Source organism: Barbus barbus (assembly GCF_936440315.1).
Source record: "Barbus barbus genome assembly, chromosome: 17".
Lineage (NCBI taxonomy): Eukaryota > Metazoa > Chordata > Actinopteri > Cypriniformes > Cyprinidae > Barbus > Barbus barbus.
Genome location: NC_136745.1, coordinates 22,874,942 through 22,902,903, shown reverse-complemented (window position 1 = coordinate 22,902,903; position 27,962 = coordinate 22,874,942). Strand labels below are relative to the sequence as shown.

Sequence of the window (27,962 nt, the reverse complement as noted above, 5' to 3'; positions counted from 1 at the left end):
CAATGATCATCCAACACATTCACTAGGCTTCAGAGAGAGAGAGAGACCCAAACAGAAACACAGGAGAAACAGGCATCAGAAGAGTTACAGTCAGAAGAAGAGAAGTGTATGGAAGCAGATGTGCACCAGCACGGGACGTCACAGGCAGCCAGAGAAGAGTCGTGACTGCCATGAAAGCAAGGAAGACTTCCTTTAGAGGAAATGATCCTAAACAAGCCTCTTAATATTAACCAAGTGGGAGTGTGCAGAGTCCAAACGCTGCGACAATGCCAGACGTTCACAGCTCCGTATTACATTTCCGATTTTATTATCTCGTCTCGGTGACACTAGCATCCTTGAATCCATGGCAGAACACGGCACAAAAGTGACTAAAGAAAAAGTATAAAAACCAGGAAGAATGTGCGTTCAGTCAGTTTGTGGTTCGGTTACATGAATGAGGCCTAATTCCTTACCACCTGTAGTTGTTGCCAGCGTGTAATGAGAAATAAAGTTGCTTTTTAGGGGCAGATGGCAGCAGTGTCCTCCACCCACACACTCGTTAACATACACACAGTAATTCATTAATATTCACATCCAGAAACACACACACACTGGCATATACATCAGCATACAACACACACTTTCTACAAATTCAAATCTGCCTCTTTATGCAGCTGATTAGCAAAGCCAGGCTGAGTCACGTCAAGGATTGGGCCTTGAATTTTGGTGCATCAATTGGATGCTTTCATTACAAAACATATTTGCATAAAGCAAATCATAATTATTCGTAAGAAAACAAGGCATTTTATGAAAGCTCAGACCTACCAACCTTGGCAAAGCACTTTGAGAACCGCAATAGTGCAAAGCTTAGTTCATATTTCGCACCATTTTGCTTTGCTCTTGTTTCCCCATATACATTTTCAAATTCAAATTCAAATTCAAATTTTATTTGTCACATACATATACATACGTAGTACGACATGTAGTGAAATGTCCCCATATCATGAAGAAATCAATTCTATAATATATAGTTGAGAGAGGGATAACCCCCTGAGAAAGTAATATTTTTGAATACCAGCCTTAAAATGTGGATTTACAGTCAATGTTAGCTTAAGACTATAAGGAAAAATAAAGTAAAAAAAGTCTCTCTTCTTTAGTTTTCTGTAGTTTGGAGTCACAAATATTATAGCTAATTGTACTTCGAGGTCAAAATGCACAAAATGTGTACAGGTTGGCAGGTCTGAAAGACTAAATCTAAAATGGAAATCAGCTTTGAGATGAAGTTTTAGACCAACTAATTAGCAGTAAAGTGATAAACGATCAACTATGCATTTACACTACGTCATGCAAAAAGGAAGAGTAAGTCAGAGGGGGTCTCACCAGAGCTTGCTCGATGAGCAGACAGAAGAGAATGGCATTGCCCACCTCCCTCAGACTCTGAAACACATCGGTCTTGAGCTCAGCATACTCAATGATGTCCTTTAGCTGATGGTGGAAGAACTCCAGGATGCCTGACAAATGTTCCACATTACATAACATCAAAACACTCCAGGCTAGGATCTGACATTCATATGCTACAGTTACAGTCTTCTTAACATTAACAAGCTATAAAATATGTTTTACAAAGTGTTATACAAATTAATTTGTTGTACTAAATTGACAGCTCTAATATAATTACATTTAGCAGACACTTATCAAAAGAGGCTTACAGTGCACAATTTTTTATTCTTATTTAAAAAAAAATTTGCATTTCTTTGCATTTAATCTATTTACACTCTGATGGAAGCATGTAAGATATGCTGCTGCATGAATAGGCATACATAAATACTGTAGTAGATCTAGACAGGTGGAGTTAGGGGAGGTAGAGGGTCTCTGATGGTAAAATACTGCCCCAAAATATAATATAATAGCTAATATATTTGCTCTCTTTACTCATTATTAGACTGTAACACAACTGGAGTGTTACTAGTTCTGATCTCACCTGGTGATCCGTACTCATGACGAGGGAGACGGCAGATCTTGGGCATCACCTCTATGAGGGTCTTCACATACTGCAGGATGGTGCCTTGCAACTGGAAAAGACAGATGAACAGGACAAATAAAAATGGAGGAAATGTTCAAATGAAAGAGAAACTATATGTACACTAAACAGCGAGACAAAATACCAAGCTCTTGACAATCTTGAGCAGCTCTTCCATCACCACAGCGATGCCCTGATAACCAAGAAGACGGCAGATTGTTTTGAAATGCGGAGGACCCACAAAGTTCCTGTAGGAACTGTAGATGTGGGAGTAGGCAATGTTCAGAGGCTGAAAAACAGAGTGAGATGTTTAAAAATAGACATCAATGTTCTCTAGCACACTGTATGTAACACGTTTAAGTCTTCTGTCCAGTATCACAAGCTAATCATGCTGCTTACAGACCTTGGAGCCATACAAGTAGTAAGGTTGGACATTGGCAGGTTTGTCCCTCTGAGGCTCCTGGGTAAAGGGAATGGCTGTCCGCACAAACCTGTTCCGTGAGATTCAACACTTTTGTCAACATTGTCATCTATATTGAAGCACATTAGGGCTGTGCGATTTGGGGAAAATATCTAATTGCGATTTTTTTTTTACATATTGCGATTTGATTTGCGATTTTAATTTTGCAAAGTCAAGCTGTGCAGCACAGTATGGGTATTGTTACTCTGCTGAAAAAAACAATAGAAACCACCACAGAAATCCTTATGGTTTCCATTAAAACCATTACAAAATTCCTTTTTGTAGTGTGTTTTGGGCATTATTGCAATAGGAATTACTGTTGATCTATTGGTTCCCATCTGCCAGATTACATCCCACCAATAGAATCCATCAAATAGAATCCAGAGCCCTGAACTCAAATCACCCTGCACCCCTCTGAAAACCCCATGCAAACCCCTACCTCCTGAAACATGGACCACCCCCCACCCCAATCCTTACCACACCAAAGAAAAAAAACTGTATGGAACTTTTTTGTGCAATTCGAAGTGTGCTACACACAGGTGAGTGGGCCTGTACAAACCACCTGTAGTAACACACTCTCCTCTATGTGCACTAGACACATTACACACACTGCTGCGTGTACACAATCCCACAAAAGACTCAGCAGTATATGTATGTTTACATGCTCATGCACTACAAATAATCCTGCACTGTTCCCCAACCAGCTGCTTGACTCAAAATGTTTCTCTTTGCACATGTACAGTATTTATGTGAAGCATTCGTATATAGTTTGTTTTTTTTCTATTGTGTTTGGGGAGGGGTTCTATTGTTTTTTTCAGCAGGGAAGATTATAATGGTATTACTACTTTTACAGAATTTACTTAATTACTGAATTTCACCAAAAAGATTTGTTTGAGTAAATAAAGAACTGTATTCTATTATTAAAGTATTACATAGGTTACATAGGCTGATTTATTCATTTTTTTGTATTTGGGATTTTAAGAACACACTGTAATCTCATATTACATAAAAGTTTCTTTAGTATTACTTTGCCTGACTATTGATTTGGCCTTGTAGACGCCATAATCCCACTCACGCGCTTTCTATTTATTTTAATTTTTTTTTGAATGGTGGACATTTACGCAGTTGGCTAGAGCATTGCTGATTGGGGAGAACGGAGGTGCGCTTACTCTATTGGTTAGTAAGACTGCCACTCAAGGCTGGCAGTCATGCATTTGTGTTTGATCTAGGACAGAGAATATCGCGTATACATCGCAGGCTTTGCGATTAGTAAATCGCAACGTCTCAGATCACGATTGCGGTTCGATTAATCGCACAGCCCTAAACCACATTATCTACAACTTATGTTCACCGACCTGTTGGTGGAGCCATTGTAACAGTAGTTTGGTAAGAAGTCAAAGTTGAGTTCCCAGAAGACATGCAGCGTGATGCGGCCGTATGGCGCAGACACATTGTGGTTGGCCTCACGGAACATGGCGTCAAAACTGTCCAGGGTCATGTGCTTTGAGAGCAGGCGATGAGTCAACCTGTTGATTTCCATCAGCCATTCAAGCTCCTGAAACACAGGAACAAAACAATTTCAGTTTAATGAATATTCCAAAGTTCTTAGTCAGAGTCTTTGATATTCTAAATCAAGACACCTTTGTTATTTTAATATTGAGATGTCCAAATGGGTAAGAAAATCGTCTGCATGTTTGTAATACCAATGAATACTGATTATGATGACAACAAATACCAAAACAGTCTAAAAGCATGAGTTTCTCACCACTATGGAGGTGAGGTCCTCGCTCTCAAAGCGGCTGATGGCCTGATCCAGGGATTTGTACATGGCTGCTGAGATCCTCTGGGTTATCAATCTGTTCAGGTCAATGGAGCGACCCAGCAGCTAAAAAAAGCACAAACATGTTAGATTTATCATTTACAGAGTATTCAGTGATAGTATGTTTGCTCAACATTAAAACAGAGTTGCCCATTCTTATTGGTAATCGGTATAATGTCTCACCTGCACATGTCTCTGCTTGAGCAGTGTTTCGTAGCGGTTTGAAGGTGGGTATGGAATGATCACACCATAGTTCTTACACTCCGCACGGAAGCGTTTGTCTAGGAGGACACTGTGAGGAAGAGAAAGAAACATATAATCTATAGCAGAATAATTTCTTTGATTTGACCTCTGAAATTGAACTTGAGAAACATTTAAGATGAGACAGGGATATTGTTACCTTCCAGCCATTGCTTTGTAGTAGGCAAATATCTGGTCAGCTAACTTGTACACAAACTGATCGAAACACAGGTTGACCTATAATGAAAAAGAGATTGCTTCAGTTTTTATTAAAATATTTTTGAATGGAGGACAATAATAAACAAGTCTGTGACACTCTACCTCGGCCTCTATCTCATCATAGAGGAACTGCTTCTTGAATTTGGTGAGGGCATAATAACCACTATCATTATAAAGGTCCAACGGATACAACACATATCTGAGGGAAAAAAAGATTAATCTCAAAAATGCTATAATCTGACAGACACAATTAGTCAGCGTTCATATACACTACCGCTAGAGTTGGTAAGATTTTTTTCTATTTTTTTGAAAGAAGTCTCTTATGCCCATTAAGGATGCAATGATTAGATAAAAAAATACAGTAAAAACAGCAATATTGTGAAACATTACAATTAAAAATAACTGTTTTCTATTTGAATATATTTTAAAATGTAATTTATTCCTGTGATGGCAAAGCTGAATCCTCAATGTCACATCATCCTTCAGAAATCATTCTAATATGCCGATTTGGTGCTCAAGAAACATTTCTTGTTATTATCAATATTGAAATTGGTTGTGCTGCATAATATTTTTACAGAGACTGATGCATTTTTTTTTTTTCAGGATTCTTTGATCAATAGAAAGTTCAAAGAAACGGCATCTATTTGAAACAGAAATCTTCTGTAACATTATAATGTCTTCACGGTTACCTTTCGATCATTTTAACACTGCCTTACAGAATAAATATAAGACTGACTCCAAACCTTTGAATACTAGCGTAGCAAAATAACCAGTACAAACTGTGTGTATGTGGCACATACTCCATCATGGAGGGCTCTTTGGTCTCCAGAATGTGGTCGGTGAGGATCCAGGGCATGGACATCTCAATGGGGAACTGGATGCGACGGCCCATAGTGAGCTCCAGAAAGAACTCTCGAAACCACAGTTGGGACAGATCACAGCACTGCTGCAGGGCCTCTGACAGCCAGTCAGGAGAGAATGAGAACATCATAAAAGGAATGCAACATTTCTCAGTCTACTCTCTGTTGCTGACATGCTATTGATTTATAGAAGATATAAGATAATATGGTGGCAATATAGAAAACTGTTGCTGTTGTCTCACCACTAAAGTTCAGGAGATGGGTGAAGAAGAAAGACTGCTTGTGGAAGTCCTCTATGGCCTGAACGATAGGGCCATCCAGACTGCTGCGAAGAGTCTTTTTAGAGCCACTTTTATCAGCGATGAGAGACTCCAGCATGGTGCGCACCATGTAGAGCTACAGGACAGGGAGGAACACATACTACTCAGAAACAATCTGTACAAATAGCATTAAATATCATCTATGTTGCAAACACAATTTAACTGACCTGTGTGCTCGAGGGGCCAACAGTGCGACGAGGAACTTTGATGTCAAATCCTCCTTTGGGGTCCTTCTCTCCCCTCAGACAGGGGTCATTAGGAGGTTCTCTGGCTCCTTCCCAATCACAGATGGTTTTACGAATTGCCTGAAGTACACTATATGGAAGCAAGGAGATAAGTAATGCCCAAAAAAGTATGTATTTTTTATGTGGTGTACAGCTTACCTGATGAGTACGTTCTTCTTCTTGCGCACAGCCTGTCTGAGTGGCTCTCTCAGGGTCACTTGTGCAAAGTCCTGCAGGGCGGAGTAGATTGTGTGCCTGATGGCCTGGTTGAACACGCTCTCCATCCGGCCCATCAGAACCTGAAGACCCTTGATCATAGCAATGACCTCCACCAAGGCAAACTTCTCCTCGCTGGTGTAGTTGTAGCGTGTGGCGCGTTCATACTCCTCAGCTGTGCCCGGACAGTCCTTGTTGCAGAACTTATCAGTCGGGTGGACTAGTTTCCAAGAGTACTAGAGGAAGAGAAGACAGTTCAAATGTGAGATAGCTGGAGAACTGTAACGCTTAAAACGGTTTAAATGATCTCAAACGTACCACTTCCATGACATGAGTGCTCCACTTGGACAGAAGCTGCAGTCCTCTGAGCGCCAGGTCAAAAAGCTCCCTGTATTCCTCATCGGACTTCTGACTGTCCAGCCCTGATCCAGTCACCACCTCACTGTTACTGTAGCGCGCCAGCTCAGAGATGAAGCGAATGTGGTCGTCTCTGATCTGCACCATCTGCTCGCACAGGTTATACTGTGGACTGATGCTGCTCTGAGTGCAGGTCCACCTGAGAGAGAAAGAGAGGAAAAAAAGACACTACTAAAAAGATTTCAGCAGCATTACTCCAGTCTTCAGTGTGACATGATCCTCCAGAAATCATTCTAAAATGCTGATTTGTTGCTCAAGAAACATTTCTATTATTTCAACATTTATCAATGTCGAAAACAGCTGTGCTTCCTAATATTTTTGTGGAAACTGTGATAATTTTTTAGGATTTGATGAATAGAAAGTTCAAAAGAACCGCATTTATTTGAAATAGAAATCTTAATCTTTTATGAAACATTATAAATGTCTTTACTGTCACTTTGGATGCAACTCTTGAAACTGAATAAATGTATCAATACATAAAAAAAAAAAAAGTAACTAAGCCAAAACTTCTGTAACTAAGCCAAAACTTTCCATCAGATGGAAAGCAATGCACTTGTGGTTACAAGATCATGTCATTCATCAAGTGCTTTTTATCTTAAGTAGTCAATCACTCACTTGGACTTGTTCTCTTCATAGTGAGCACTTGTTTCTATGTATCGTGACAGCTCGATCTGCATGTCTCCAAACAGGGGCACGACCTGAAGCTGTGAAAGCAACCAACAAATGTTATACTCGGAGGATTGCGAGAAAAAAAAAACAGTCCGTTTTCAAGAGAACCAGAACATTTGTCTTCACCTTAAAGAACTTATCGATTTTGCTAAGGTTTATCCTTTTCTTTGCATCCAGCTTGTAAATGTTGCTGACATTTCCATCCATCAAGTACAGGCCAAAACCCATAACCTGAAACACAGAGCCATGCCTTCATTTGTAAAGATCTTTCAGCCGAGTCTAAAAAGCTTCAGCAGGAACAGATGCACTCACCTTTAGCAGCATGTGTTTCTCACTGGGTGTCAGGTACATCTTGTTCTCATAGTAATCCACACAGATGTTGACAATATCAGCTAGCAGCTCCTCATAACCTGGGATCACCTCCAGCTGCTGGTGCAGACACTGGACAAACATCGCATAAAACATGACACACTGCATGCAAATGTCCAAATGAATAGTGAACAGAGAAGCTTTGGGGGAAGACAAGACTGAAAAATTACTTGTTCTTCACACAAGCCTAACGTATAGTTACAGAAGCTATATGGACCACTTTTATGGTTCCTTTAACAGAAACATGACCATATTTGAAGTTAAACATACCTGTGTAATTCTGTTGTGATTGGCTAAAAACATAGAGAGGTTTTGGGACTCCTGGATGGACTGTGGGTCAGCCATCTTTCTCAGGAATTGAGCTGCTCTGTAAAGAAGAAACAGAAGAAATATGGAACTTTTTTTAAATATTGCATATATGTGCGTATGTCACAATGTTTTAATGACTCTTTTAAAATTTAACCATGACCATTATACCTCTTGTAAGCAGAGTGGTCATTTTTAACACTGCACTTCATGTTCTTCAGTTCGTCCAGCACAGCAAACATGTTAATGAACTTTCCTAAAGTGAGGAGGTACGCCTCGGACACAAAGTCCTTCCTGCGCTCAGCATGACATAGTCGCTTTACCTCGCTGCAGAAACGCTCAGTGGCCTTGCGCTAGGAAGAGGGACATCAATGTTAAAGCCATGTACTAGCTAAATGTCACAACTCTCACTACCAGTTTTGAAAGCACAGCAAATACTATGCTCTGCTACTTTTAATATAAATATTAAGAAATTAAATGGAATGTTGCCTTCAAGCATTTGTTATTTTCTTAAAAATGAATAAAAATAAAGACAAATAAATAACGAGTGGTTCTCCCTCTGTCTTATCAGAGTTGTTGTTTGATGAATAATCATGACATTTGAGGATTAATAAGTAGTGAATAGAGTTCAAAGAGATTTATTCCTCTCTCACCTGGAAGTACATGAATTTCATGAGCTTGGTGACCTCAGGTTCCAGCACCTCCACAGTCTTCTCATAGATCTCCACTCGGTTTGGCTGCTCGTTGCACTTCACCTGATATGCACAAGAGGGGCAGGATTCAGAACTCAGATTATAAATAATGAGCCATTTCCCTGCAGTGAGTGCAGGGCAATCATGTTGTTGAACTGGGTTATTTCAATCAGATCTTTTAGATCACACTTCGAAAACAATCGAAAAAGGGTTCAGATTCTCTTCAGACAGAGAGCATATCATATAAAACAAGACAAGACAAAGACAAGGCTTCACACATAGTGTTTTGAATGTTGGCAGCAACATTCACAAACTTCAATAAAACTCGATAGATGATACTCTAGCCCATTCTTATTGAGTTCCTCTTCTGCACCATGACACACCTGATAGTAAAATTGTATGTGGGCCAGTAGGCCAAATCGTGCATGCATTTAAGAATACACCTCACATCGGAGCACTGTTACTGCATTGGATGTCACGTGTGTGTCTGTGTACCTGAGGAATGGCTCTGGAGCAGCTCCTCCAGGTGTACAGCATGACGGCATACTCGTGTCCCTCCTCCAGCATTTCATTCTGAGAAGAAAAACACAGTTTGAAAAAGAGGAAAATGAACAACAACCAGTCATATAATCTCCTGTGAATTCTGTGTAAATGTGGTAAAAAAATGTTTTGACCTCATGCTTAGAAACAACGATGCATCAGGCACTTTTTTGCTGGAAGTGACCATTATTGCTACATAGTATAACTAGATCTGGGATTCTAACAGGAATTATCAGCACTTGCAAGGCAGCAAATGATGGTATATAAAGTTTATAGACAGAGACGCCAAACCAAGAATCACCAGAGCCCTAGCAGTCTAGACCTTTCCGCTGATTAGAGTGGCAGCAATTCAGTTTTGTCATGTCGTGCTGCATACATTTTATGCTAGACTGGGTTTAAGAGTCCCTAATTATGCTCTACTTTCCATTAATAAATCATGTAACCTGGATTTCTGCCAATCACAATTCAGTAGCATTCAGCAAGTATAATAAGGGCTTTGCAAACTAAATATTCACAAAACTAGTCAGTGGTTTGCCTAAACAACTAGTCAACAACAGTCTTGAAGAAGCCCTGAATGGTTATGCTTGTTGCAGCTTTAGCTGATCCTGATCATACAAGTTTGTATTTTTCAGAAACAGCTGGATATATACAGTGCCCTCCAAAAGTATTGGAACAGTAAGGCCAATTCCTTTATTTTAGCTGTAGACTGAAAACATTTGGGTTTGACATCAAAAGACATTTCACCTTTTATTTAAAGGTATTTTCATCTGGATCTGATACACAACTTAGAAGATAGCACCTTTTGTTTGAACCCACCCATTTTTCATGTTACCAAAAGTATTGGAACAGACTTAATATTTAGCTGCAAATCCTTTGTTTTTAATAACTGCATCAAGCCTGTGACCCATTGACATCACCAAACTTTTGCATTCTTCTTTTGTGATGCTTTTCCAGGCTTTCACCACAGCCTCTTTCAGTTTTGGGGGGTTACTCCCTTCAGTCTCTTCTTTAGCAGGTAAAATCAAATCAATCAAATCAAATCACTTTTATTGTCACATCACCACAGCACATGTGCCTTCGTGAGTGAAATTCTTGAGAGCGTGCTCCAGACAGTGCAGAAACAATTTACATATAGACATTACCATACATACGTACAGACTTATACAGATGACAATGTGTAATATACACATACATATACTCAGTACACACAGTGTACTATTAGACAGACGCATGCTCGCATGCATACTCTACAGGGTTTAAGTGTGGAGACTGACTTGGCCAGTCTAAAACCTTCCACTTCTTGCCCCTGATGAACTCCTTTGTTGTTTTGGCACTATGTTTTGGGTTATTATCTTGCTGCATGATGAAGGATCTCCCAATTAGTTTGGTTGCATCTTTCTGTAAATTGTCAGACAAAATATTTCTGTAGACTTCTGAGTTAATTTGGCTGCTGCCATAATGTGTTACATCATTAATGAAGATTAATGAGCCTGTCCCAGAAGAAGCGATGAAAGCCCAAGACATTACATTACTTGTGTAATGTGTACTATAAGGGGAAGTCGTGGCCTAATGGTTAGAGAGTCGGACTCGTAATCCAAAGGTTGCGGGTTCGAGTCTCGGGCCGGCAGTGAATGTCCAGCGCTCTCTCCACCCTCAATACCATGACTGAGGTGCCTTTGAGCAAGGCACCGAACCCCAAACTGCTCCCGGGCGCCGCAGCATAAATGGCTGCCCACTGCTCCGGGTGTGTGTTCACGGTGTGTGTGTGTGTTCACTGCTGTGTGTGTGCACGTTGGATGGGTTAAATGCAGAGCACGAATTCCGAGTATGGGTCACCATACTTGGCTGAATGTCACTTCACTTCACTTCACTTCATAATGTACACCTGTGTACACTGTGTTTCAAATGAGCTTGTATGTTTGGGATCATGAGCAGATCCTCTTTCTCCAAACTTGAGCCTTTCCATCACTTTGGTCAATAAAATCAGTCCATAAAACCTTGTCCCAGAATTTTTGAGGCTTGTCTCCTATTCGTCTTGCTAATGAGTGGTTTGCATCTTCTGGTGTAGCCTCTGTACTTATGTTCATGAAGTCTTCAGCGAACAGTAGATTGTGATACCTTCACTCCTGCCCTCTGGAGGTTGTTGTTGATGTCACTAACAGTTGTTTTAGGGTCTTTCTTTACAGCGGTCACAATGTTTCTGTCATCAACTGCAGATGTTTTCCTTGTTCTACCCGTTTGAGGTGTGTTACTTAGTACACCAGTGGTTTCTTTCTTCCTCAGGAGATTCCAAATGGTTGTACTTGCTATTGCCAGTGTTTGTGCAATGGTTTGATTGATTTTTAATCTTCTCTCAGCTTCACAATTGCTCGTTTTTCACCCATAGACACCTCTCTGGTTTTCATGTTGGTTACACATCTATAAATGCAGTCTGCACGGATCTGAAACTGAGCGCAGACATTCAGTGCTATTTATTGTTTGAATAATCAATTAATAGGACACACCAGGGCAACAAAACACACCTGTCAGTCACATGTTTCAATACTTTTGGTAACATGAAAAATCTCTCATCTCATATTCATCTTTTGATGTCAAACCCAAATGTCTACAGTCTACTGCAAAAATAAAAGAATTGGCCTTACTGTTCCAATACTTTTGGAGGGCACTGTATATATACACATATACATTTATATACATATATATATATATATATATATATATATATATATATATATATATATATATATATATATATATATATATATATATATATATATATATATATATATACACACACATACACATACACACATACATATATACACATACACACACGTACAGTGCCTTGCAAATGTATTCATACCCCTTAATTTTTTTCATATTTTCTTATGTTGCTGCCTCATGTTAAACTGCTTTAAATTACTTTTTTCCCCACAATCTACACTCCATACACCATATTAACAAAGCAAAAACAGAAGTCACAACTTCGTAAATTTATTAAACAAAAAAAAATCTCAAATAAGTACATTGCATAAGTATTCGTACCCTTAACTAAATATTTAGCTGAAGTAGCTTTACATTTACGCATTTAGCAGACGCTTTTATCCAAAGCGACTTACATTGCATTTACACTTTCCCTGGGAATCGAACCCATGACCTTGGCGTTGCTAGCCCCATGCTCTACTATTTGAGCTACAGGAAAGCTTTGCGCATCAACATTTGGCAATTATCTGCCATTCTTTTCCTCACCTCTTCACGTCTCAAGCTTTTTCAGGTTGGATGGGGTCAGATGCACATTTTCAGGTTTCTCCAGAAATATTTGATAGGGTTCAATCTCAGGCTGTGGCTGGGCCACTCAAGGACATTCACAACGTTGTGTATAAACCACTCTTGCTGTGTGTTTAGGGTCACTGTCCTGTTGAAAGGTAAACCTTCTGCCCAGTCTGAGGTTCTGAATGCTCTGAACTGGGTTTTCATTAAGGCTCTCTCTATATTTTGGTGCACTGAGCTTTTCTTCTACTCTGACGAGTCCCTCAGTCCCTGCCACTGCTACCAGCACACTTTACTTTTGGGATGGTACTCTGCAGGTGATGAGCAGAGCTGGTTCCCTTCAAACATGATGCTTAAGGCCTGTTCACACCGGGACGAATTTCGCACGTGATATTCGGCGACGTTTAACGCCTCGTGACTAAACAAAGGGCGCCAATGTGAGTGTACACACCGACGCGAAAAACGGCACACGTAAAAGCGTAATTTTTTTTTATTAAAAAAAGGTTAGTTTTTTTGGTTTGACGCGCCGCGTCAAAAACTATCCGACCAATGAGATTGGTGCTTTTGCTCACGTGTCTGGAGCTGCTGATGTTACAGTAGAACACAACTTGGGGGCGCTCAAACACAAAACGGTCTTGCCGAGCACACATACGTAACGACGAAGAAGATATACGCCAAGTAGCGTCTACACTGCCGGGAAGAAATAAGAAGACGAAGAAGATGCAAGGCAAGATGAAAGTAGAGCTGCTGGTCTCATTGGTGTCTGAACACAAAGAACTTTATGACAAACGCAGCAGCGACTACAAAAAGCTACTGGTGCTTGAAATATCCATGTTTTCTTTGTATGATTTTGACAAGCGCATAAATACTTGCTCTCTTCTTCTGAGTGACAAGCGAGTGTCAGAAGCGTAAAGTTGCGCAGCGCCACCTTGTGTACCGGGGTATTTCTGTTTTACATTAAGCGCCATCTAATGTCAGGGAATGAACTTGCACGTTCACTCGGCTCATCGTCAGCAAAAATCTTCCCGTCTCAAGCTTTTTCAGGTTGGATGGGGTCAGATCATCGTCAGCGAAAATCACTTGGGTGTGAACACAAAAAACGCATTGAAAAACGCTGGCGAATAATGCGCGCCGATCAGGGTAAATTCCGACTTTGCTATGACAATCTGTCACTTCTGAATCAGCAACTGTAAGTATGTTTTGTTATTAGTTCAAGTATTTGCAATTGACTGTTTTGCACTTAACGCGTCGTGTGTGTGTGTGTGTGTGTGTGTGTGTGTGTGAGGGGAACAAGATCACATCACAGAGGAGTGTACAGTCTGTCACGCGACTCTGTTCCCCTTTTGGGCTTGAACTGATAAAACTAACTTGAAAACTGAAGCTCGAGATTATGGTAAGGGACGATACATTTCTGACGCGTACTTGTGAATTAATGAATTTTTTGGGAGGAAACATTGTGATTCATTTCAAATTTAGCATATAGAAAGTAGTATGGAATTTTAATATGGTAATAAGTAATAAAATGTGAAATAAAAATGTACACTTGGTAATTTAACTTATTTAAATAGTTAATTTTTTTATAATTCTTTTCTCAGAATTTTTCCCCAGACACCCCTTGTGGTCCTTTGTTCATCACTGAAAGCATTGGACTTGTCGACCTTACTAATTAATTATCTACAAAACATCTGAATGGAGTCTGTATGTTAAGTTGATTTAAATGTATAAAAGTGAGATAAGAAAGTATGAGGAAAGTACAGGCCTACACAGTTCACCTTGCAAACACTGTAATTACTCCTAAATCCAAGTTTAGTGAGACCACACCATTCATCCAGCCACTTATGTATAGCATACAAAGTCCACATTTGCGCTCATTAGAGCTTTAGCAGAAGGTAGCTGAAGCAAACAGGACCTCCAGTTCTTGAGGACTTCTCTATTTACTGAGTAATGTGCACTCCTGTTTGGCAGTCCATGCACATCCACGAGCCACTGAGCTGAGAGGAAGAGGTGGAGTAGCTCCTTCAATACCATTTCTATCCAGCACAAACCCCCACAGAACTGTACAAAACAATCATAAACAAGGGTGTCTTTGTGAAAAGGTGTTTGTCCTGAGCTCTCTGCCTCACGCCTCTGCTAAAACAGAATTGAAACTGATGGGGTTTTGATATAGCACGAAACATCTTGCCCAGCTTTCACGTGCCTGACCCTTAAATAGTCATTACTGTTGCAAATCTGTTGATATGGTTGGAGATGTTCTGACAAATGGATGTTCATTTCAGAAATTCACACATAGCAATCCATGTTTGGGATAATGAAAGCCAAGTTAAAATTTAGACTGACTTGACATACAATTTTAAGTGCTCATGTGTCATAGTCAAAAAGGATTTGGAATAGGAAAGTTTGTTGTAGTAAACCGTTTAATAGTTGATAAGTGGATTCATTAAATCCATAACTATTCCAATTCTTCTGAAAGTCTAAAAGTCCCAAAACCTAAGAAAAAACAGCACTGTTCCAATAACATGACAGAACCAGATAACTACTACTGGTACTCATTCTTTGCCACTGTATCATTCATATATCATGGTATTTATTTGCTTTTTGCTAATCAAGGCTGCATATATTTGATTAAAAATACAGTAAAAACAGTAATAATGTGAAATATTCTTATAATTTAAAAGAACTGTTTTCTATTTGAATGTATTTAAAAATGTAATTTAAAAATGCAGTGAGACTGGGTTGGAATAAATGAATACTGAATATTTAGTCAAATATTTTATCCCTTAAAACTTATCTTTGATCATCAAAATGACAAAAACATTAAAATTTCTTGTGAAAATAATTTTCTCATGCCTTAAAATAGCTTGAATGTAACTCTACACCCTTGCCTCATTTACTATACGCTGATCTATGAATATGCAAATTATCCCCGCCTCCACTCAGTCGCCTCCTGATCCACTGAACTGTAGTAAACGCAAAACAACGGCATACACGGATAATGACATATAAAACTATGTTTTTACTAGCGGACAACTACAGTGAATACTGTAATCTTCGTTAAAGTTATTTACTTGATGTTGTGTCCTCAAAATGCCTTTAAGACTGAAAGCAGCCGTTTGTGATTCTAATTTGCGCCCACGAGCAATGCGTGTGAAGTGCAGACGCCGATGCGGGAAAAGGTGGGCCTGACTCCGGGCTACTTTTACACTGTTGCCGCGGGTTATAATGCAAGTTAGCAGTTCTAAATTCACATTAAACCACGGCTTCATGGGTTTTTTGCTCTAATTTATGTTTGGTTTTGTGCTGGTATTGGTATATTTTGCATGCTAGTGACAGGAATCGATCCCTTGATGTGATTGGTTATTGGTTTGTGGCGTAGCAACCCGAGGGCTGTTTCAAGCCGCATTTCTGTGAGTGCCATTGGGAAACTACAGTTTTAAGTAGAAAATACTCAGCAATGGTGTTGATTAATGGATTGGCACATGGTTACATTGGCCACATAGACAAACAACATAAAAAACTTGATTTTCACCACAGGGGGACTTTAACAGTCGCAGTAACACTGTCTCGTGTTGTTTCCACCAGCGCGGCAATTTTTTTTCATCACTAATTGATGGTTGTCTAAATTTTAAAAATAATAAGAAGCCTAAAACAGGCCCGAGACCTGGCCCACGTCTAAACTATGATGTGAAAATTGGCCCGAAGCCTGGCCCTAGGGGCGTAAAAAAGTCGGAATGCAGGGCTCTAGTAAAGAGTGGTATTAGGTGCTCCAAAATAATAAATATAAAATAATTTCTAGATTTACAAATGCAAAGATTTAAACACTGAAGGGGTACCCTGCACCGAGACAATCCCTATTGAAATACATTACACTCAAAGTCGTGCTGAGTGACATGAAAAAAGAAGGGAAATTCGTGTCCATGAACATGAATCAATAGATTAAAAACTAGGTTGTATATTAACAAAGACAAAAAAAAAAAAAAAAAAAAAAAAAAAAAAACTTACTAACCACAAACTGTTACTTCAAGGTCCTTCACAGAACACCATGACACTACCAGTTTATGTTAAAAGAACATGGTTTTATCAAAGTACCTCACAATATGTAATGTCATGGTAATTTTTTTTTTTTTGTAAGTAAAAGCTTTGGGAAGGGAACTGCACTGCTCTGGGCTGATTTAAATTTTGCTGTAACAAAGAAAAGCCTACATCAGATAAACTGAATGACTGTTTCTGCTTCTCAGTGCCCTTCTGATAAAGATTTCAGAAAGAACCATAAAGAGCAGCTTTGTTATAATGCAACATCCTTTCGTTATTGCTGCTCTGGTCACATGACTAGCAATTCTAATGTGCTGTTTCACAAAGTCCTCCTTCTACTCACCATGCTGGAGTGCACAGTGGCCTGTTCAATGTAGCGGGCAATACCAGTGACAAACGCATTTCTGTCCTCGAAGTTGGTGTCAAAGTTTGCCTAGTAACAGACAGAAGGTCAGTCTAGTTATGTCCAAATTTACTGTGAACTCTACATCCAACACAAATATAACAAAATGCATTTGTGTAAATGTACCTGGTACATGATGGAGGACGGTGGGGGTTCGATGCATGGCTGCTGGTCTGGGAGGGGAAGCTCCTCCAGCAGGTCCACATTGGACAGCGCATCCTCCAGGGTCACGTGGGTTGTCATGGCGACACGGGTTCACTCACAAAACAGCCCAATCTGAAACAAGCATGGACAATGAGCTTCAACACCGTCAGACAAGGATACTCAACTCCATTTTTAAGTGAAACCGACTATGAAACAGAAAAAAAAAAAAGTCATGACCTTGAAGAAATCTCTCTAGTTAAAGTCTTTCACTCTGTTTCACTAGAGGAATTCAATTAGTCTCCAAACACAAGTACTGATGTGGCTGCCAGCAAATTCCAAGAAAAAGAATTAATGAAACTTTTAATTTTATTACTTAAGAAACGTACTGATTTATTAAAAAAATTAGTAATTAGGGCGACAGATTCTGTCAATAAATCAAATTAATATTTAAAATAATATAAAGAAGGGTGATATGAACCAAATCCTGAGATGAGTTATTTTAGTTCACGATAACAATATATAAATCACCATATTTAAGGTTTAAAATTTTAGATACCACTAAAATTTCATAATCCTCTACAGCAATTTAAACATCACGTGTCTTAGAGGAGACCCCCTTTAACAATATGTAATATAGGTCTCAGGTGTCCCCAGAATGTGTCTGTGAGGTTTCAGCTCAAAATACCCCACAGATCACTTATTATATCATTTGAAAGTGCCTATTTTGAGTGGAAGCACAAACACGCTGTTTTCATCCATGTCTCTTTAAATGCAAATGAGCTCCTGCTCCCCACCCCCTTTTCCAGAATAGGGCAGTGCCTTTACAACTTGCATCTCAGATACTGTACTAAAAAACATCTGTTTGGTTCTGATTATCATGTCTATCCCGCTGAAATCATGCGTTTTAAACCATATTAGTTTTAACTTCTGATATATAGAGTTTTCTGAGTGCACGCTTCTGAAGTGGCTGTCACACGTCAAGTGAGAATTAAACTAAGCTCTCTTTTATGTTTTATTGCGCTTAAACTGTCAAATACACACAAGTTTATGTAAAAAACACACGAGTTATGTTTGGGAAGGTAAACAGCTGGGAAAGAAATTGCATGTTTATATTAGATCTATATATTATATTAGACCCCATTACAGCACTTAAACACAGAAAAAGTCAGATTTTCATGAAATGTCACCTTTAAGACATAACCTAAAGCTGATGATACACGGGGCAACTTTAGTTAATGTTGCTGTCAATGGGTAGGTGAGACACAGGGCCGACGACCAATCTAAAGCATCCAGACAGAAATGTGTTACAAGTTCCCAGTGGGAAAATGTCCAAACAACATTGCTCAAAAAAGTTGCCCTGTGTATCAGCCTAATGTGTTTACGTGAATAAGCCAAAATTTGTCTATTTTTTTTTTTTTAATTATGAATTTGCCTGTACATGCGCAATAAGCTACGAATAACGAATTGAGCTCTCTTTTATTGTTCATTGCATGTGAACAGTTTAAAATCACTTCAGTGTAACATAATATAATATAACAAAACCTAAAAAAAACCCATATGAAATTAATTAAATCACTATATTATATAGAAGAGTATCATTCAACAGATATTAAAAAAGTGGCTTTAGAAATCATGATTTCTGTTTTTTTGTTTACGGTTGCATCTCTCTCTTTTTTTTTAGTACCCAATACCATGAATGACACATTTCTGAAATGCTGTGTCAAGATACAAATAGTTTTTACAACTTTTACAAATGCATCTCAAGACCCCTGCATTCTCTATTTTAGACCCAAGGCTGACTTAACTTTTGCCTCACAAAAACAATGCTTTGAATTAGACGGTACTTCAATTGCTCCTGTGCAGAATGCATAGGACAATCTTAGGCAAAACTGTCAAAAGATTCAAACTTAGGCTGCCCACATGCCCATAATATCTGTTATGCCACCGTGCCAATAATAATAAAAAAAAAGGTATTAGGATGTTTATGCATAATAAACACATGATTCATTTGTCCTGGAACAGATGATAAGAAGTGGCCTGTCAGCCATCTATCCAAGAAGGAGGCTGATTTTCAATCTTTACCTTCATCAAAGCTTGACAGAGCAACAGTGAAACATGGTGTTAGTTTGACCATTAAACATGGCGCATGCAGGAATAAAGATGGCCTGTGGTCACCATGGGATTAAATATGGAGCCTATATGGAACAAGGGCTCTCTTATGAGTAACAGTAACAAACAGGAACTAAGTGGAATTTATGAAGTGTGAACAGCATACAGTAAGAGAGAAAAATGATGACACATCATAGCAACAACACTCAGATTAAAGTCTACTCACTGTGCAAACAAAATGACCAAAAATAGCAAATAGCAAAATTACCAAAAAATAATTTACAAATGTCTGCAGGCTCTACAATCGCCGTCAAATGCAATTTGAAAAATAATGACGTTTCCAACTGATTTTAGGCGAAATAATAAAAGGCTTACTTGTGGGGGATAATAAAAGGCTTACTTGTTGTCAGCTGGGATAAAAGTATTTTAACATCACAATTACACACATCATCAACTTTAAACTGCACTTTCAAAAGGTTTGGTGGGTTGAACCCTATGTTAGTTTCAGGTGGTTGGAGGTCACAGCAGAATCACATGACAGAATGATTCAGGTCTCAGATCTCTCACAGTATGTCAGGGTGGAAACAACGCTTGATCACAATGCTGAAGGCCACAGAAGGGGCAACATCTGATCTTCACAAGCACAATCTAGTCCAGGGATGTATGCCAAGTCAAATCAGTCAAAGTGATGTTACTGAGTTAGTATGTGGTGAAAGCTACAAGAAACAGCTCCTAATGGAACTGCCCATTGTTAATATGTCACTTGCCATTTTTCTTGTACAGGTCACTAACAAATGCCTGCTGATATGCTCAACAGCACTCTGACAATACAGATTCATCTATGCTCCTGTAAAAATGGGTGGGGTTTCCTTTCAGCATTTCACGAGTTCACACTTACATATAGTTCAAGTTTAAGTTCATTTTATTTGTATAGCACATTTACAACTGCCACTCGACTGACCAAAGTACTTTACAGGAGAGAAAATTATAGAAACATACACAGAAAACAAGCCAGATAAAAAGAACAACCCATTTTGAAATTACAGTAAAACAGCAATCAATACACCAAGGAAAACAAGTAGGTTTTTAGCAGGGACTTAAAAACAGACAGGGAAGAGGCCATTCTAATCTCTAAAGGCAGGGTATTCCAAAGTCGTGGCCCTGCCACCGCAAAAGCACGCTCCCCTCTACGTTTAAAGCCAAGTTCACACAACACGACTTTACACGTCGGCAGATCGCTGTGCTGTTCAGACTACATGACTCTATGTAAATAATGTACAACCAGGGGTTACACACTACACGAGCTAACAACTACTCTGTCACCCAACGACTCGATTCGGTCCCTAAACCACGTTTTGTCATGAAAACAAGTGAGAATAAACCATTCGCAAAGAGCTTGATTGACAGGCGATCTGACCAATCAGAAAGCATATATTATGTGCCACTGCTGCAATCCGCCATCTTGGCCGACAGCTGCATTGCTTACAGTGCTTAAGTTAAATAATAAAATAATGTTGAAACGTGTGCTCTTATCATTCTGTGGACAAAATCCCGTGAACTTCGCCCCGAATGGGAGCTGTATATGCACATGTGCGCTCATCTGTTTTCAGTGCAGCTAACCTCGCATCGCTTTATATCATCTTCCCACTCATTAAACTATGATGGGTGCTTTACTGCAAAAAGACGATCACTGCGACACTCTGAAGTGATGAAACTATGGCGCTATGTACTTTTTAAAACCATTTTTATAGGTTTCACGTTATATTGTAGGCTTGGAAAATATGTAAATGCGCATGCCCAGTAGCCGCAGCTGTCTTCTAGCCTTAACCACAAATCAGACAGGAGAGTATATTAACTTCAGTGGACTTAAACTTGAAAAATGGTGAGTTCCGTGGTCTATTTATTGTTTGAATTTCTTTAAAAATGACTGAGAGTCCTGAGACCTTGTTTCATATCAGCAGTAACCTGATCTGTCTTCTCTGTCGGTGTGTGGTTAGTTTCCTATTTGCTCTGAGATGTATTTTTCACTGCGTGAGAACATGATGTGTAGTGTGAGAGTGTTTGTCGGTCATGGCAACAGTAACTATTGGTGGTTAATAAAAAATATAGCAGGCAAAAGCCTGTGAAAGACGCTTATGTGCAAAAATAAAAGCCAAACTTTTCTTTAAGCGAAGTTGCAGCTGTTGTTTTTCTTCGCGCAACCTCAACCCATGCCTTCCTCTTTCATTGGCTGTAGCTCGTCACGACACCTGACACCACGTGATGTCGAATCGGCCAACCGGTCCAGATATTTGGCATACTAAATATTTGTTTGCGGAGCGCCGATCACCCGCTGATTTCCCCCCGATTACAGCCCGACCTGTCGGCGAGCTCGTTAACTTGCAAATCGGGCTTAAAATCCTGTAGTGTGAACTAGCCTTAAGTCTAACATGTGGAACTACCAACAAAACCTGGATTGCAAGATCTTAGGCTTCTATGGAGTGTATAAATGAAGGAGTTCAGAGAGGTAGACAGGAGCTAGCTTATGTAAAGATTTATACACAAAGAGTAGAATTTTGAAGTCTATTCTCTGATGAACAGGCAGCCAGTGAAGAGATCTGAGAATAGGAGTGATGTGTTCATGTTTGCAACGCTTCAGAAGAAGTCTGGCCACAGCTTTTTGGACTAGCTGAAGACATGCAATTTGCGATTTAGATATTCCGCAATATAAAGAATTGCAGTAATCTAGCAGAGATGTGACAAACACATGAACAGCCATTTCTAGAGTTTTTGGAGTGAGAAAGTCTCTGATTTTAGACAGTAGACGAAGTTGATAGAAACTGGAACCGATAACGGAAGAGATATGTTTATAGAATTTTAAATGCTGGTCGACAAGAACACCTAGGTTTCGCACCTGTGATGATCTACAAACAGATAAACAGTCCAAATCGGGGCGTATATACTGAGAATTCTCATTTGAACCAAAAACAATTACTTCGGTCTTGTCTTCATTTAGGAAGAGGACATTTTGGCCGAGCCATGAGTTAACCTCCTCTAAACATTGCAGAAGAGAGGTAATTGCTGCGAATTGTCTCTTTTGATTGGTAGATAGATTTGAGTATCGTCTGCATAGAAATTAAATACCATGTTTACGTAGAATAGAGCCCAGAGGTAGCATGTAGAGAGAAAATAGAGAAGGAGATAAGATAAAACCTTGCGGAAGGCCACAGGATAGAGGTGCAGGGGAAGAGGTAAAATTACCAAGCTTCACTATAAACTTTCTGTCCAACTGGTATGACTGAAATCAATTTAGAACGTTAAACCCACCCAGGACTCTAGTTTGGATAATAGTGTGGAGTGGTCTACAGTATCAAAAGCGGCCGATAAATCTAAAAGAATGAGAACCATAGAGTCTCCAGAGTCAGTGGTGATATAAATATCATTTAGCACTCTCAAAAGGGCAGACTCAGTGCTGTGGACAGACTTAAAACCAGATTGAAAAATCTCATAAATACAATTACTTGTCAGAAAATGTTGAAGTTGATCCAGCACAATTTTCTACAAAACCTTAGAAATGAAGGGTAAAACAGAGATAGGCCTAACATTTTTTAGAACAGAAGAATCCAGTGAAGGCTTCTTGAGCAGTGGAGTGACCATAGCCACTTTAAGATTGGAAGGGACAGAGCCAGTTTGGAGAAGGGTGAGGACGGCGGTAAATCACTCCTAAACAAACCGGACCGTTCCAGTCTAAGTGAAGAAGCTGAGCTTCAAAACTGGAAAAGGCCGTTACAGGGACCAACCGACAGCGTGCAGAGAGAGAGAGTTCTTCAAAATTGTTACGATCCCACCCCCACGTCCACTCAGATTTATATAATAAATAGAATAAAGTTTATGCGTATTTGGCGTGCTGTCCGAGGGGAGGGCTCCGAGCTCGGAATTTTGGCCCAAACCCAGAGTACCCCCCCTACAGGTTAGGACAGGAATAGTTGTAAGTGCGGAGAAGGGGTGGCGGAGGGATGCTGGAAAACTGCCAATGAACAGAGGTAAGTCTGCTGTGTATACAGTGGTGTGAAAAAGTATTGGCCCCCATCCTGATTTCTTTTATTTTTTTGCATGTTTGTCACACTTTATTGTTTCAGATCATCAAACAAATTTAAATATTAATCAAAGATAACACAAGTAAACACAACATGCAGTTTTTAAATGAAGGGTTTTTTTTAATGAAGGGAAAACAAAATCCAAACCCATATGGCCCTGTGTGAAAAAGTGTTTGCCCTCGGTCCTCCTTTGACCTCGGTCTCCATTAGGACCCCAAGCGATCCCATTCTTTTTAGTGCCCAAGTATAATTCTTACAAAATCACAATGCCATTTGAAATACATTGTAATGACCAATTATGTCTGTTTTATTTAGCTTAAGTACTAACAAATTAGCCTGTTAGCTTATACACTACACATTGTACTTGCCGTACACATCTTCACAACAGTCTTTAATGTAATTATATAAAGTAACCAAATGGAATTGAAGCACAATAATAAAATAAACATTTTGCTTAAATATTTAGCACAAAAAGTGTTGACAGTTTTTAAAAGGCTATGCAGCATTGTAGTCATCATGAACCTCAAGGGACTCATTTGGAAGACTTGCCTCACAATTGAACACATAGGCTAATCACATAGGCTATATATAGCCTACCTGGAGTAAAGTCATTTTAAAAATATTTTTATGCAAAAACTTTTTATGATTATCTAATTTAAAAAATCAATCAATCAATCAATCAATCAATCAATACACACTTCATAAAGGTGATCATATCTATTTGCGTCATATTTAACAACCAGAACTGGTCTGCATCAGAACAAAAATAAAAAAAGCTTTGAGCCCTGGGGGTTCCTGCAAATTTTAATCTGCTGAAAAGGATCACGTGAGGTGGCGTGAGACATGTTCAGACTGATAACAACCACAAAGCCGAATCATTGTCATTCAAAAAGGGACTCTTCCATGGAAAAAATCTTCCATGACACCACCACGTTCCAAGTGGAAGAAGTGATCTGACAGGGAGAGAGAGAGGTAGAGACCGTGCGTGTGGGAAAAGATGCTGAGAAACTAGAATAAACTTTCCCACACTGGCTGATTCCCATTGTACGGTGGGGTGCACTGTCTACATTCCTATACGCTACGCGAGCATAGGGCTGGCGATATGAGCAAAAATTCATATTTCGGTATTTTTTGGCTGTTTTGCGGTATACGGTATATATCTCTGTATTTATACACTTTTGTATTTGGATTAAACAAATAAAGTAAATGTAACCATAGGCATATATATGTTAAAAAAGGGTTAGAATCACATTACATTGCAATATAAAAACAAAAATAATAAAAAAAGCACAGACTAATTGAGTAAAAAGGCTGTTTTGATTACCCCATTACATTCACTTTACAGTTAGTGCTATCATACAAATACACTTACTTGTAGGTTTAAAATTCTACATATGTCACATTTATTGTTTATTAACTACAAATATTTCAGCAAAATTTATATTTTAGTCAGAGTTATTGCGCTCCTATTTCATTGTGCGTCTGTTTAGCTACAAGAATACATTTTGTGTAGAAAGTTCTCGGATTTCATCAAAAATATCTTCATTTGTATTCCGAAGATGAACTAAGCTCTTACGGCTTTGGAACGACGTGAGGGTAATTAATGACAGAATCTTCATTTTTGGGTAAACTATCCTTTTAAGGATAAGGATATTTAAAAACGTTTTACTCACAATTTCTACCTGATACATGAAATATTTTAGAAATTAGCGAAACTATTAAAAAAATATATATTAATAAAATGCATAGAAACACCTAGAGGATTTAGTTTCAATTAATTTAAATGTGAGTTTATACACACATACACAGCTTTTGTCTTTAAATAATTTTAAGTCATCTTGAGGCACTGAAGCTTGACTATAACTGGTCTAGCCACATAAATAAGGTCTAGACATCACAAAGAGCTTCCATTGCTGAAAGAGCATCACATTTGGGTCACACCACTCGGTGGGACATCATACTCCAGCTCTCTCTGCAAGCCTTGAGCTACAATTACTAGACAGGCAGGTGGGACGTGTAATTGATGGCTGACTGAAAGATTCTCCCTTATGTCCAGACGGGATACACTGAAAAAACCCCTCCACATACTCTAGACTGTTCATGATTGCATCATTCAATTGTAATTTCCTGAGATGAGAAAAAATGAAGCAAATGTGGTTGATGATGTAGTTAGGCATGCATCATTTCCGACAGCAGGTGAAACAGTCTCATTATGAGTGCTGTACACCATGCATTTTAACACTGATTACATTTGCAGTTAAAAATAATGCGAATGGTTTTTCATCAGTATTCAGGAAACTAATGGTTCCTTGTTTCCTTTAAAAGGAACCTGTGCATAATATGACCATTCTTTAATGAATGACAACAGATTCTGCAGGAAGTTAGTTAAAGTCAACATGAAATGAAAATTAACCCCATTTTCTAGATACATGTTATTGAGTTTCATTTTTTAGATGTATTTTTTTGACCTCATAAATTTTAATGGAGCTGCCAAAACTCAAAAGAAAGCCCTTTCTTACAATCAGCTGCAAGCTCACATTCAGATTTGTGTCCATGCAGTCAACAACCAATGGACAGAACCAAATCCCACCTTACATTTTTTTTTCTTTTTTTCCCCATTGTTTCACTTGGATGTATGTCACAATCTGGAAGAAAAAAATCTGTTGCTACTTCAGTTTTATCACAACTTTAAGGTTTGGACAACAATTAACTTCTTACTTTACAGTTACACGGTTCTATCAAGAGTACTTGAACAAACATGTTTATACAATGACCAATAAACTGGATATTGTACAGCCGACCAAGGCAAATATACTGGTACTACTTTCATGTGTCTAGTATCACATCAATTATTTTTGCAAAATGGTTAACAGCTTCAGACTGAGGTAAAAATGGCCCTGGGCAATTTTAATTTTATGCAAATAAAACTTTGATAGATGGCTAGATTATGACTCTATAAAGAAAGACAATGAAAACGTCACTCAGACACAGAGAAAGAGATGTACATAAATTAACTTGTATTGCAGATTAATATATTATTATAATATTGTTGCAGTGCTGGTCTTGTTGTTGGCCAATAGCAGTCTAAGTTGTAATGGCCTATTTTTATTATATTATTTAAAATATTTTCAATTATATCAGTATTTTATGTCCGTGCATTTTTATATCATAACTAGTAGTATAATAATATGCAGGAAATCGTACAATAAGTTGGTCATTAACTTACAATATCGTTTATTTTGAACTCCAGGCTGCAAATGTTCATTTATAAATTACATTAGCTTGGTCGTTCACTAAACCTAATTCTAAAACTCAAAATATAAGTTCTTAATCATAACATAAGCAAAACCCATCAACGCATTTAAAGGAAAAAGCTGGAAGTGTGTCACACAGAGCATTTCTTAATCATCAAAGGCGTCAAAATAACGGTTCTGTTGGCAATAACCTAGCAACAGCCCCCAGCGGTCGGAGAGAATGGATAAAACATGCCAAAATGTGCTTATGATGGAATGAAACGACACTGACAGTTAAGCAATCTAACTGTGAACTAATGTAAACAAATAAAGATAAAGCGCGTTATATCTCATATGAGATACGTGCACGCGCACCCCCCTCACCCCACCCATAAAGCGGAGAGATGCTATCAGCACCTCCATCATAATGAACCATATTCACCAAATTAGTGTAAAACGCCCCCAAACGCCCCCATAAAGGCGGTTGGCTTGAAATAACATAAAAGCCAAGCCGTTTTCGTTGTGAAAATATGACTGAGCATCATGTTGGGGAATAACGTTACACGCGCAGGTTGGTGCCATCATCTCTCGCGCACCGTCGAGCGAGCGCTCTCATCTCTGTAATTCATGAAAATAATCACATTTACCTACCTGCTAATTGCATGTCCGCTTTTAAACTAACGGGCGGTCGGTGCAAAGCGGGGAGGAACTGTGAGAAACAGCGTTCGCTCGGTGTAGTAGAATTGATGCTCTGGGTTGGGTCTCTATCCGCTAATCCACCCCACACAAAGAGCAGAAAATGGCTGCAAGTGCATGCTCTTAAAGAGACAGGCACCCATTTAAAACAGCATCTCTGGTGTGAGTCATCAGTTTGCGTCGTCGATTTTTACATTTCTTCAAGTCGTGCATTAATTTTAATATGATTATGAACCAAGTGCAAATTCTATGGCGTTTTCTATGAGTGCATGGTCATAAATTTGCATCGACTGCTGTACTTCTGACCCACTTAGCACTCTATCTCTGTGGTCGATTTATATTATGCTATGAACAAAGATGGTTTAAGTTTATAGGAATATAAAGAGACAAATAATCTAGAAATATACTAAGGTGAATTCACTGATAACATTTTTATTAAGAGGCAATGCCTCCTGGGATTGATTTTCAGAGGCACTTTTACCTTTATGAGGATATTTTATTAAAAAGATATACATAGAATGTCAAATGACAAACTGAATCAATTAAATTCAAATCTTCTGATCCCAGGACTAAGGGTCTGTGATGAGGGGCCCACTAAGGGCCCAGGCCTTGTTTCTTAATTTCTCTGCATTTGTTTTAAAAAATTTATTTC

The 27,962-nt window shown here is 38.8% G+C and overlaps 1 protein-coding gene across 1 annotated transcript in view; it reads right to left on the bottom strand.

Moving 5' to 3' along the window:
- Window positions 1-27,429, bottom strand: part of LOC306883295 (cytoplasmic FMR1-interacting protein 2-like) — a 31,920-nt gene extending 4,491 nt beyond the window's left edge. The window contains exons 1-24 of the mRNA XM_079438456.1: window positions 27,266-27,429; window positions 17,179-17,328; window positions 16,993-17,082; window positions 9,306-9,383; window positions 8,772-8,873; window positions 8,290-8,471; window positions 8,083-8,179; window positions 7,756-7,884; window positions 7,570-7,674; window positions 7,390-7,478; window positions 6,676-6,913; window positions 6,301-6,593; window positions 6,085-6,232; window positions 5,840-5,993; window positions 5,538-5,694; window positions 4,840-4,936; window positions 4,679-4,755; window positions 4,462-4,570; window positions 4,225-4,344; window positions 3,815-4,014; window positions 2,403-2,490; window positions 2,145-2,288; window positions 1,961-2,051; window positions 1,360-1,490 (exon numbers count right to left, since the gene is read on the bottom strand). Of these exons, the coding sequence (XP_079294582.1) occupies window positions 1,360-1,490; window positions 1,961-2,051; window positions 2,145-2,288; window positions 2,403-2,490; window positions 3,815-4,014; window positions 4,225-4,344; window positions 4,462-4,570; window positions 4,679-4,755; window positions 4,840-4,936; window positions 5,538-5,694; window positions 5,840-5,993; window positions 6,085-6,232; window positions 6,301-6,593; window positions 6,676-6,913; window positions 7,390-7,478; window positions 7,570-7,674; window positions 7,756-7,884; window positions 8,083-8,179; window positions 8,290-8,471; window positions 8,772-8,873; window positions 9,306-9,383; window positions 16,993-17,082; window positions 17,179-17,295 (3,036 nt within the window). The 5' untranslated portion in view covers window positions 17,296-17,328; window positions 27,266-27,429. The remainder of the gene's footprint in view (window positions 1-1,359; window positions 1,491-1,960; window positions 2,052-2,144; window positions 2,289-2,402; window positions 2,491-3,814; window positions 4,015-4,224; window positions 4,345-4,461; window positions 4,571-4,678; window positions 4,756-4,839; window positions 4,937-5,537; window positions 5,695-5,839; window positions 5,994-6,084; window positions 6,233-6,300; window positions 6,594-6,675; window positions 6,914-7,389; window positions 7,479-7,569; window positions 7,675-7,755; window positions 7,885-8,082; window positions 8,180-8,289; window positions 8,472-8,771; window positions 8,874-9,305; window positions 9,384-16,992; window positions 17,083-17,178; window positions 17,329-27,265) is intronic.
- Between the last annotated feature and the right edge of the window lie 533 nt (window positions 27,430-27,962).